The 12,885-nt window shown below is 43.3% G+C and overlaps 1 protein-coding gene across 2 annotated transcripts in view; it reads left to right on the forward strand.

Moving 5' to 3' along the window:
• Window positions 1-12,885, forward strand: part of CRACD (capping protein inhibiting regulator of actin dynamics) — a 106,379-nt gene that overhangs the window by 46,908 nt on the left and 46,586 nt on the right. Inside the window, exon 1 of one of the 2 annotated variants that reach the window (XM_053402370.1) lies at window positions 2,878-3,023. The exons of the other annotated variant lie outside the window; for it this stretch is intronic. Within the exon in view, the coding sequence (XP_053258345.1) occupies window positions 2,999-3,023 (25 nt within the window). The 5' untranslated portion in view covers window positions 2,878-2,998. Of the gene's footprint in view, window positions 1-2,877; window positions 3,024-12,885 lie in introns of those variants that run through there. 2 annotated transcript variants of the gene reach the window in all.

Consider the following 12,885-nt stretch of genomic DNA (forward strand, 5'->3'; position numbering starts at 1 on the left):
AGGCTGAGGTCCAGAAATGTGTGGCCCACCAAACGAAGTTCTAGAACAGTGGTTCCCAATCTTTTTTTGGCCATGCCCCACCTAAGCATCTCTAAAATCCTGACACCCCCCCCCCCCGTGACATATAATTCTTATTATTCAAAAAGTGAACTCCTATTCACATGGAGGAAGCCTAAAAGGCCATTCACTGTTATTAACTCATTCTCGAATTGGCCCCCTGTGGGGCATGTGCCACGTTGCAAACCACAGCTCTAGAACTTGCAATCCCCAGTCGATCTTCCCTACTGCTCTTGCGGTTCTTGAGAAAGCAAAAGGAGAGGTGGATTAAAGATTTTAGGAGAACATGGGCGGTGTGCTCTCGCTGGAACCAGTCCTACTACAGTGGTACCTTGGGTTACAGACTTAATTTGTTCCGGAGGTCTCTTCTTAACCAGAAACTGTTCTTAACCTGAGGTGCGCTTTCGCTAATAGGGCCTCATGCTGGTGCCGTGCCGCTGGTGTGCGATTTCCGTTCTCATCCTGGGGCAAAGTTCTCAACCTGAGATACTACTTCCGGGTTAGTGGAGTTTGTAACCCAAAGCATTTGTAACCTGAGGTGTTTGTAACCCGAGGTACCACTGTAATTCCATATGTCGTTCTTTTCACAGACAACACATTCAGCCCTTTGTGTAACTGCTGGGCATCATGATGCCTTGTTTCTAATGGGGCAATTTTTGCAATATTTTGGTTGGTTTACATTTTTTTAACATTCATCTGCGCTGACAGGCATCTGGAGCTAACTTCTTTTTCCCTCCTCACTAGGATGCGTGTTTGCTGAACCGGCACGTTGTCTTGAGTTCAAGGTCTAACTCTGGCATCAATTCAAACTCTCTTACCCCATTGTCTAAGGTTGAGCATAATGCATATTTGAAAGAAGAGAAGAAAACAGCTTCATAAGCCCTGAGAAAGTGACCATGAAAGATTTATATCTAGATTTTAGTTAAAGAAGCTCTTAGCAGGCCCAGAGGCTATTGCTCGCCTTGAAGTAGGCAATTGAAATAAAATGCCAAATTGGTGTCAGTGCTGCTAATGCATTTCCCCAAAGGTCATGCTACTTTCCCCTATCCCTATATAAAAGACACAGCTAGAGAATGGACAAGGAAACTGCCCTTAATTACACATTGTCAGAGAGCGCAGACACGCTCTATTGTGAAGACTTGGCCATCTTTTTCTGCAGGCTTTTGTATAGCCTGACAGGTAATTATGTGAGCTTTTTAATGGGCACTGATGGGCAGTTGATGCTCCTGCTATTTTAATAAGTCTGTCTATATTAGTATGTCAAGTAATGTTTTCCAGGGATTTAGGGGCGAAGTGTTAAGCCGATGGAACCCTGGTCTATTTATCCATTTCATCAAACTTGGCTGAAGCTGTAGCAGTCCTGAAATTCTAGCTCAGCCTGAGTAGGGAATGTAAACAGGAAGAGAGGCCATGGGAGGCATGCATTCTGATGCCGCCACTCCAATATCACTGTATACTGGACCCTGCATACTCCACTTCCGGTAGGGTCGCAAGGAGGCTAAAGACCTGTGTGGTTCTCAGGAGCCCTGATAAGGCAGAGTTCCTGATTGCGTGTGGAGGCTTCTCAGTATGTGCAGTTGAACAGCCGTCAGAGCTTCCCACTCAATATGGGAAAGTCAGGAGTGGAGACTCGTTCACATGAGGGCTTTGGGGGACGGAGTCGACATGTATCCCCAGCTCCTGCTCATGTTGACATTCCCTAATCAGCCCTAATACCTGAATAGGGCTGTGGTCAGTAACTAACCCAATCAAGATAAGACGGGGGTGTGGTGAGAAGTGACTCATCTGGACTCGGAGGTGATGTTGAGCTTGTTGTGGGCTGGGCTGTGTTCTCCCTGAAATATTGAACGTGTAACTTAGATCTGCCGTTTTCTTTGAAGAGATAAATGGCCTCTGTGGCTCCCAGGTACTTCTTACTAGCTGAGGCTGATGTGCTAACTGCAATCCCAATGGCCTCACCAGGGTCCTCAATGCTGTATGTAGGGACTGCCTCAGAGGAGTGATCAGAAACTGTCGTTAGCAGAATATATACTGCTTCATGATCATTGGCTTGGACCAGCTGGATGGCAACTATTAAGACAGTTTTGAATCTACTATATTAGTCACCAGTTCATTCTCAAGCTCAGTTCCAAGTGCTGGCGTGTTAAGTCCACCTTTCTCCAATTTACCTCATGCCTTGATATAATTTTGCTGAATCTCCCTCTGTTCCTGCTCCATGCCACTGGCTGATGTCAGGATATGAGGTAAATAGTACTATACATTTTTGAGGAAAAGGTACCACAAAACTGGGCTTCTATTTTCAGCAGCCACCTTCTTTCTGTTCCTTAACAGTTTAGTTCCAGCCTATGCAATCAGCCCATAATTATCAAGGCACATACGTTTCGCTCTGATGTGGTGAGGCTAGGTCAAGTGAATGGGATATATTTTACACTATTTGAGGTAGCTGTGGGGCCCAAGCTCATTATTCCTATGCTAAATCTATGCAAAAGCTCTCCAACCCAATCTTTTTCTGGTGGCCCCCTAAGCTACTGTTTTTTTAGAAGTCCATAGAGTTGTCATGACTTGATTAAAGTGGGGAGGAGGTCTGAAGTTGGGGCTTGTGCATTTTGTTAAGGTCCCCCCCCCCCCATTTCCTTCTGTTATATAATTTGAGCTCTGCCTTGCTGACTTTTACTGAGTAGGAACAATTCCTGCTAGAGGCTTCTTTACTTTCCAAAGACATCTGTGGGCGTTTCTTTTTTTCTGAAATCCAAATATAGCCCATGTATTTTCAACTTGAACCACCAGGCTGTGCCCACACAAACTTCATTTGCTTTTAAATATTCTTTAACCAATTTTGGGATAAATTTTTCCATCCGTGATCTCATAGTTTCAGTTTTTCCTTTGAAGGGGATCAAAGCAGGAAAGGCTTTCTGCTTCTGCCTCTCACCTGCCGTTCAAAATGATCAATTTGCTTAAGAAGCCTTGTAAGTAAAATGCCTTTCTTGTGAATTATGAAGCACACAGTGATCTCTGATTCAGAAGGGTGCTGCTTTAAAAAAAAATAGCATGTTGCTATAATGCTGGTGATTTGTAGCTTAGGTTTGATTTCTCTTGCAAGATGATTGATGAATGTATAACTTGCTGTGTTTCATATCTGCAAACCTGAGGATGCTGTTGCTTTTCATGCCACGCTCACAACGCTTTTTCATAAGCATGTGTGCAAATTAGACTCTGATTCAGCTGCAGCGGTAATAGGATCAATTTGTTTCCCATTATGCTGCTGTTTGTTTTTTTTGCTGGTAACTTCTGTTATTATCAACTGTGGTTGTAGAATTTAGGAACCTGTTTTGACTGGCATTCAGATTTGCAACTGGTAGATAACAAATAGTTTAATTTCCATTTCCATGTTTTCGATCCTGAATGCTGCAGGATTGGGAAAGGAATTTAATGGTATACCCAATGGATTTGGGACTGCGCAGTTGGCTACAAAAATTTTTGTCTGTGCTGATACTAGATTACCAAATTGGTGGCAGTTCTTTCATACCCATTATGCTGAAACAAACTGAGAAGTCTTGATATGCCTTTGACTTCTGCAAGTAATCATGTGTTAGTAGACTCCTTTATAATTGTTGGGTACTATCTTTTTTTAACAGTAAAAATTACTAACCAATAATCTTGAACACTACAAATCCCACTGAGTTCAATGAGGTTTACTCCCGGGTAAGTGATTATCGCCTAAGAGACATAGCAAAGGAAGGCAGCATTTCTTAACAGATGAACATGCTGATACACAAACCTAATGCAGTAGCATCTCTTGGCAAAGCATTGATTGCAATATTATTATTTTTTACATACCTGAAAAATCACCAGCAGAGGAGGTAATTGATTTAATTCAGATCCTATCGAATGAAACCATGCAATATATTCCACAATGAGTTTTCACAGGATCATAGAGTTGGAAGGTATCTTGGAGCCCATTTAATCCACCCTAGGAACTAAGTGCAGCTTCTACAGTGCAGGATACGATTTCAGAATCCCTGGCAGATGGCTGTCAGTCTCTGATTAAATACTTCATGTGAAGGAGAGCCAACCCTTTTTGCAAAGCTGTCTCCTGCTGTTAGGAAGCGTGTCTTACTGTTTAGATGAAATCTGCTTCCCTACAATTTCCATCCATTGGTTCAAGTTGTGTCCTCTGGAGCAAGAGAGGAGAAATTTGCTCTATTTTCGGTGTGACAGTCCTTGGTCTAGCACATTTGCAGTGCTCAGCAGGGTCCAGCATGGTTTCAAATTGGGTGGGGGGCTACACATTGAGAGTCCTGCATTGCAGCAGGTTGGATTAGATGACCCAACTCAACAATTCTATCATTCTCTTCTCCCTGCCGAGCAAACATGTCTCTTTCAACCTTTCCTCATAGGTTTCCAGATCCTCACCATTCTGGTCACCCTCCTCTAGACGGGCTCTGTTCTTTTCAGCATGATTCTTCTATGTCCACATTGGACACAATGCTCGGGTGTGTGTGTGTTAAACTGAAATATTGAGCACTCGTGGAATTATCTGACTTTTTTGCCACGTTCTGAGGATGACAAAAATGTTGCTTTTTGGCTTTGTTTTTGCCAGGAGCGTCAAATCAAGGAATCTTGTTCTGTACGCTGCCCACTTTTAATTGCGAAATATATAGTTTTGTTCTATTCTAGTTTTTAGGAAACCTTTATTGAATGTTGTTGCGTTCTTGTTGCTTTTATGGAAGCAGCTTATAGGTTTTTATTATTAAGCGGTATAATTTTTTTTTAAAGCAAATGATATAAATAAAACAGATACAAAAATCACTTGGCGATAACCCTAAGCTATCTGCCCACTAGCCCAACCAATGTGTTTGGAAGGTTTTGGTGTTCTCGAGAAAGCACACAGAATGTAATGATGGACAAGCGTAGCACACAAATACCTAGGGCTTTTCTTGACTCTCCCCTGCCTCTGTGCTTTTTTCTTTCATGACAGAACAACTGCTCAGAGGCAGGGCAGCTTTCAATGTAGCCTGAAGCACTCCCAGAAGTGATGTCTGCATTTGGATGAGTCTGTTTTTTATTTCATTTTTGAATAATGTTCATTTCCCTTGATGGTCAAAGAGGACAAGTTTCTTCTGCTTGGGAGGGGAGAAGGACAAATTCTCCTTCCTTCATGTGACAAGAAATGCTGCTGGCCAAATCCTGATGGGCCCTTGGTGCAGCCTTCTTTGTTTGCTTTCTTACTGGCTTTTATTTTTTAGCTATTTTGGGATTGCAGGACCAGTGAGAACAGTAAGGGGCCAGACTACACCGGTGCTCTCATTGGCTCTGTGAGCCCTCAACTGTGGTCTGATTGACATAGCTCACTACTACACTCGCCCTGGGGTTAGAAATTTTAAAAATTAGAATGGTGCACAGCTAGAGCCTCTGAGGAGGTAGCTGGGGCAGTGCTTTGCCCTGTCTACCTGCCTCCAACACAGCTAGTTTCCCCAGCCAGGAGACAGAAGAGTTTGGCTGTGCCTGCTGATGGCAGTAGCAAGTGTGCATCTTGTTGTTGTTTAGTCGTTTAGTCGTGTCCAACTCTTCGTGACCCCATGGACCAGAGCACGCCAGGCACTTCTGTCTTCCACTGCCTCCCACAGTTTGGTCAAACTCATGCTGGTAGCTTCGAGAACAGTATCCAACCATCTCATCCTCTGTCGTCCCTTCTCCTTGTGTCCTCCATCTTTCCCAACATCAGGGTCTTTTCCAGGAAGTCTTCTCTTCTCATGAGGTGGCCAAAGTATTGGAGTCTCAGCTTCACGATCTGTCCTTCCAGTGAGCACTCAGGGCTGATTTCCTTAAGAATGGAGAGGTTTGATCTTCTTGCAGTCCACGGGACTCTCAAGAGTCTCCTCCAGCACCATACTTCAAAAGCATCAATTCTTCGGCGATCAGCCTTCTTTATGGTCCAGCTTTCACTTCCATACATCACTACTGGGAAAACCATAGCTTTAACTATACGGACGTTTGTCGGCAAGGTGAAGTCTCTGCTTTTTAAGATGCTGTCTAGGTTTGTCACTGCTGTTCTCCCAGGAAGCAGGCGTCTTTTAATTTCGTGACTCTGTGCATCTTATTTTTCTTTATTCATATTCCCACCTCACCTTTTCCCTCCAAGAAGCTCAAGGTGGAGGGCGTCATTTCCCCCTCTCCCCACTTCCCCCATGTTTTCATACCCGCCAAGTGTCCTGGGAGAAAATAGGACATCCCAGTTTTTTGAGTGAGATTGCAACGGCCATTTTGGGTGCTGCACTCTCATATATGGCTGACAGGTGGGTGCACCCTCCTCCCCAAAATACAGTGGACCGCAGGGGCTAGGAGAGGTCTGGATTCAGCCCACCAACTGGGAATCCAGTTCCCCATGCCTGCTCTAGATGGAGGTATTGTTACTGTTGTCATTATCATTTTTTTAAAAAATACCCATTCAGTGGTTGGAACTGGAAGCGAGATTTTGCAGGTCAGAGGCTGGCACCTGTTGGCTTTTGGTGATTGCAGCCTGGCAGATTTAGATGAATCAGGAGACATCCCCACTCCACAATGCCTGATACAAAGAAGCAAAAATGCCAGTAGCCAAACAACATATTTGTTACAGAAAGGTAGCCGTGTTGGTCTGCCATAGTCAAAACAAAATTTTTTTTTCTTCCAGTAGCACCTTAAAGACCAACTAAGTTAGTTCTTGGTTTGAGCTTTCGTGTGCATGCACACTTCTTCAGATACAAGAAGAAGTATCTGAAGAAGAAGTGTGCATGCACACGAAAGCTCATACCAAGAACTAACTTAGTTGGTCTTTAAGGTGCTACTGGAAGAATTTTTTTTTTTTGTTTTAACATATTTGTTGGTTGCCAACTCTAGTTTCTTCCCAGACCTGAGTTTATTTTGCCTGCAGATGTTGGGGACTGAACTGTGCAACTTCTGCATGTATGGTGCCAGCCCCCTTTGCCTTATGCCCTGAAATATACTTGGAGTCGAGAGTGGATTTCATGCTCTTTATTCAGCTCATAGTGGTGAGGAGGAATGGAATTTCCCCCAGAATGTCTGCTTTATATACATTATTTACAGAATGGGCCCCATGTGATTGGCTAATTCCGGGATTCTCCTGTAGGCCAATCAGGCTGCGGATTCACTTCCACCTGGAGCTGGATTGGGTGGCTCCTGTGGACCAATCAGACTGCTGCATTCTGGATCCCATGGTTCTAGGACCAATCAGACTGCTGCATTCTGAATCCTATTGTTCTAGGACCAATCAGACTGCTGCATTTTGGATCCTATTCAACTTAGTACATAACACACACACACACACAACTTCCCGTTCAGTAACGTCCAAAGCCACTCCCATTCGCCTGGCAAGCGAAGCAAATCTGACCTGCCTGCTAGTTCATTCCATGCTATGTTAGCACCTGAGTCAAAGTCTGGCTTCAGTTCACATCCAACCAGGTTAATGTGTTTTTGTGGCCTACTTGTTTCCATGGCACACTTGATACAAGCGAGCAATACAATAGGGACTCTGATATCAACTGCTCATTAACAGCAGGCAACTTGTGCCCACAATCTTCAGGAATGCTGCCCAGGGAGAGAGATATTTTTTCTTTCCTTTTTTTCTTAAAGACATCTGAACGCGTTGGAGTACTTAACTACTCTCTGCTTCAGAACTGTAAATTAAATGATCATTTGGCTTCTTGCACCGCAGACCTGAATAATAAAGAAGCGTTTGCTTTGTCAGTGTGCGTGGGAGCACTGGGTGTTAGCGGAATACAAAGGAAAAGATTCACATTTGTCAAGCGGGTGAACGTCCTTAAAGCTCTCTTCTTTGTACGGTAGCTAAAGAAAATTCTTTCGAGGCACCATAGGCAGCAATGCTGGCTTCCTTTCCGCTTTTTAAGATATATGAATGACTCATTACAGTACTAGCTGCTGTGAAGTATCCCAAATTCTCCAAATGTAAGTGGAGATGGTGTGATTGCAGATTTTGATTTATGTCTGTCTGCTTTCGATAGCCACTGATACAGATGGAGTACGCATTTCACGCCCTGGAAGTGTCTTGATTTTTCCAGGGACAGTCCCAGAATGATGAAAGCCATCCTCGCTTCTGATTTGATCCTGGAATGTACCTATTTCCTGGCCAGCTGCAGAGCTCAGGGAGGAGGCTGAGTCGGTACTTATCCTGAACAACAGCGGCCCCAGCTGCAAGGGACCATCCCTCTGCCTCTCCTTCGCCTCCCCTTCGCCTCTGCCCTCGGGCAGCTCATAATGGGTTAGAGGAGAGGCTGGAGCAAAGCTAGGTGTGTCCACATCGAAAAAAACATTATTAAGTAAACTTTAATAAGTTACCATTTCAAAACTTAGTGCAACAAATACCTCAAACTTTCAGGGTCCATGAAATAGCTGTTTTCTGTCCAGTACCATGAGAAGTACCGATTTTTTTGCTGTAATTGAGAGTTTTGAAATGCTTTCCTATTAACATACTGTTTTTAAACGCTGGCCAGAATTTCTTTCCTTTTCAAAACACCTTTCCAGTGTTTTGAGCATTTTAAATAATACTGTATACATCTGTGTTATGTCTGTAGTCTATGACTTTTCATTTTTAAAAAATTCTTTGTAGGATATTTCCTGAACAAGACAAAACACATTAAACTGTAATGAATCTTTTAAGAACATGCTTCTTTTCTTTTTGCATTCTGTGTGGTTTCTGTGCAACACTCCTGGTCGCTTGTTTTTTTAAATAGGCAAGACATTGTTTGCTTTAAAAACACACACAAAAGCCCCTTATATTCTCTTTTCATACACAAGGCAGGCAAATGGGTGGTTGGCTCATAAGAGCAAAAGGAACAGCAACAGCAGCCTCCCCCAATCCCATAGTTCCCCTTTACTGAGGTGGATTTAGGGCAGTACAAGCAGCATGGCTGCACTGGGCACTCAGCCAAGGAGGGCACCTTCTCCAAGTCCACTGACCCAGCTTTGGGAAGGAGACGCGGGGGCTCAGACAGGGTCCTAGAAGAGGGCTCTAAGATGCTGCCAGAGCCTCACACCTCCTTCCCAGACCCTGGCTTAATCCAGTGCCACGTGGGCTGGAGGGAGGGCATCAAATTACCTTGCACAGAGCAGCATATTACCACTGCCCCTGCCCTTTAAGCTCAGAACTTGAGACCAACTCTTCCTTTCTCCTTCTCCCACATTGTAATTATGCACTCTCTGCCTGTCTTCCTTCTTGAAGCCTGCATCGCTGTTATGTACTGAGTTGAATAGGATCCAAAATGCAGAGTCTGATTGGTCCTAGAACAATAGGATTCAGAATGCAGCAGTCGGATTGGTCCACAGGAGCCACCCAATCCAGCTCCAGGTGGAAGTGAATCCACAACCTGGTTGGCCTACAGGAGAATCCCAGAATTAGCTAATCACGTGAGGCCCATTGTGTAAATAATGTATATAAAGCAGACATTCTCGGGGAACTTCCATTCCTCCTCACCACTATGAGCTGAATAAAGAGCATGAAATCCACTCTTGACTCTGAGTATATTTCAGTTGCCATGACCTAACCCTGCCTCCATAACTCTTCAGAGGAAGAGATCTTAAAATGTTCAGGGAGAATATCCAGACCTACCAAGTGGCCTTCTTTCCTTGAAACTGGCCAATACCTAGCCAACTGGGACGCAGTTAATGCATCAAGTGGTTTATTTTAGAATCTAAACCTATGCCCTCAGCCAATCTCCTGCAAGCACTTCAAAATATTTCTTGGTGTCCCTGGGCCAATCAGAATTTATTCAGGGCTCTTGTCAACCAGAATTCTGCAATTCTGAGACAAGGGAGCTGAGCCAAAACACCTTTTTGGAGACTTCTTAGGAAGCAGCAGAAGGACTGAGCTTGTTGTGTTTGCTTTGGTTTAAAGCAAAGGCAAGGAACTATGGCAAGAAACAGACAAAAATGGCTGTTGTGACCCCTGGCACTACCTGCTCCTACCTTTCACCCCATCAACTGCAGTAGGCAGCTGCCACCACTGATATAGTGACTGATTGATTTCAAAGGCCTGTACTGAGTTCTACAAGCAGCCGAAGTAAACGGGAGACCATTTGGGGTCATGGCTGGGGTGCGTGTGAGACATCTTCCTAGAACATCGGGTTACCACAGGTAGGAAGCAAAGTGAGCTCCTATAATAGCAATATTCCCAAGCACACCCCTTTACATACTCATGACTGTAACCTGTTCCTACAGGGGGGAATTTAGCAGTGCACCATGAACATCGTTGCAGTGAGCAAAACTTGCCCACGACCTATGATTGCCCAGCTCCATTAATAGGGGACTCCATGGAATCATGCAGTGTGCTAGTTCTCCCCTCACATATAAACATGGTTCACAATGCAGTGGTACCTCGGTTTTCGAACATAATCCGTTCTGGAAGTCCATTCGAGTTCTGAAACGTTCGAAAACCGAGGCATTCGAAAACCGAGATGCCACTGTAGGTATTTTACCAATTTTTAAATAAATAGGACTATCGTGAAAAATAAGAGCTCTGCTTTACCATTATTACTTTCTTAACATAGTTTTTTATTTTTATTCATTTTCATCTCTAAGCTGTTTTATTTGTGGCATTGAGCTATATCTTTGTTTAAATAAAAGCCTATGACATGCAACTATTACATAAAAATAAAGCAACAATAAGCACTCAGATAAACGTTTATGAATCTATTAACCAAAGTTGTTTCAGAGTATCTATACCAAAATGATTACAGTTCCTAAATTATCATTCTTAAGTTAATATTTCATAGTTAAGCTGTAAGTACTCTAGTAATGTTGCCTTTGAATAAATGACTGTGCAAATCTATTTCTAAATTCAGTAGGTTTTCCTATTGAACGCTTTTGCTTACATGGCTTCTTGGCTTTTTTTTAAAAAAAAAGCTTTGCGTGTACAAAGAGAGATGAGGGGAAATGCAGCCATTCAGAACATAAAGGGTTTTTCCCAGCATGCCGCGGGAAATCTGGCAACCTCTTTGACAGTAATCTGATGTTGTTTGATAGCTAGAAAAACAAGGGCAGTTAAAATTATAATTTTATTGTATACGGAATTTTGCTTGCGATAAATGTTAGCATTCACTCTCTCTTTCCAGAGATTTACAATTAAGATAGATGTTCATAGCTGTAGAATTACCGTATTTTTCGCTCTATAAGGCGCACAAGACCACAAGACGCACCTAGTTTTTGGAGGAGGAAAACAAGAAAAAAAATATTCTGAATCTCAGAAGCCAGAACAGCAAGAGGGATCGCCGCGTAGTGAAAGCAGCAATCCCTCTTTCTGTTCTGGCTTCTGGGATAGCTGCGCAGCCTGCATTCGCTCCATAAGACGCACACACATTTCCCCTTACTTTTTAGGAGGGAAAAAGTGAGTCTTGTAGAGCAAAAAATACGGTACATCTGCCTCTACAAATCTTTGGTATTCAATGCTGGCATATCAGAAATGTTTGCATAAACAAATGATTGCAACTGGATGCCTTTGAAAACTGGATTTTTCACTTATTGCAAACCAGCCTGGCATATGACTGCTGCAGGAAAAATGTATGCTGGCTTTTTGTTATATTGTCTGCTGGAACACTCCCACACAAAAGCAGAGAAAATTCAGCTGGTTTATTAATGTTTTACACGGCTCTCTGGCTAGGCTGTGCTGCTGAAGGCTGCTGCACCTTGTCTGAGCCAAGGGTTGAGAGTGCAGAGGGTGGGTAGAGTAAACTAGGAGGTTGGATCATGCATAAGGAGACAATCTACAGTTAATTTACTGTCCATAAAAGCGACACACAAGCCTACACTGCCTGTAGGGAAGTGATTTTCTAATGTCAGCACCATGTTTTCATCTTATCCTAGATCAGCTCTGGGCATGCCACTCCCATCAAACTTAGCCAAACATTTGCTGTGACTGTTGATTACCTAACATGAAACAATTTTTTTGCATTTATTGTATTTTCTGGCATATAAGACTCCTTTTTAACCCAGGAAAATCTTCTGAAAAGTCAGGGGTCGTCTTATACGCCGGCTACAGCAGTAGCTCCTGCAGCAACTCCCCACCAAGGGACAAAACGACAGCAAATGAAATCAGAGGACACCAAGCTCTCTAGATGAAGCAAAAATACGCTTGAAAATTGGCCCCAGAAGCCCCCCCCCCAATCACCAGCAACAGAACGACCCAAACCGCTCCCAGTTTTATTTGATGTGCGTTGGAAGAGGGGTAGTCTTATACAGCGAGTATATCCCAAACTCTATATTTTAACTGGAAAAGTTGGGGGTCGTCTTATACGCCCAGTCTTATACACCAGAAAATACGGTATAAAACAGACAGACAGTTTCCTCTAAACGATGACTAAATATTTGCTAAACTGGGGAGCAATCCTTTGGGGTCCCACAAAAGCAAAATTCCAAGGTAGTATGCCTATGATGATGCTTCATTGCTACCCAGACTTCAATAGATCAATATGGTGCAATTAAATGATGGCTTCTCTGGGATACATTTTTCTTTGAACAGTTTGCTTTGAAATAGGATTGTCATTGCGCCAATACTACTTCGCCCGCATACAGTCTCCTGTGAAGGTAGTGGCCTTGCTTGTACATACAGCTAAGCCATATCTGTTAAAAAAACCTATGGGTTAACCACAAGCGGTCCCATTGATGGTCAGACTAACTATAGCTTGTTTTGCAGCTGCTAATGCATTTGATGCTTGGTAAGCATCTGGGATTCAGTGGCCATACAAGCAGGGGTTAAGAGAGGGTGCTGGGTTCACACATAACACCAAGCTGTAGATAAAACAAATCAAGGTTCGTAGGTCA

Source organism: Podarcis raffonei, chromosome 9, assembly GCF_027172205.1.
Source record: "Podarcis raffonei isolate rPodRaf1 chromosome 9, rPodRaf1.pri, whole genome shotgun sequence".
In the NCBI taxonomy this organism is placed as follows: domain Eukaryota; kingdom Metazoa; phylum Chordata; class Lepidosauria; order Squamata; family Lacertidae; genus Podarcis; species Podarcis raffonei.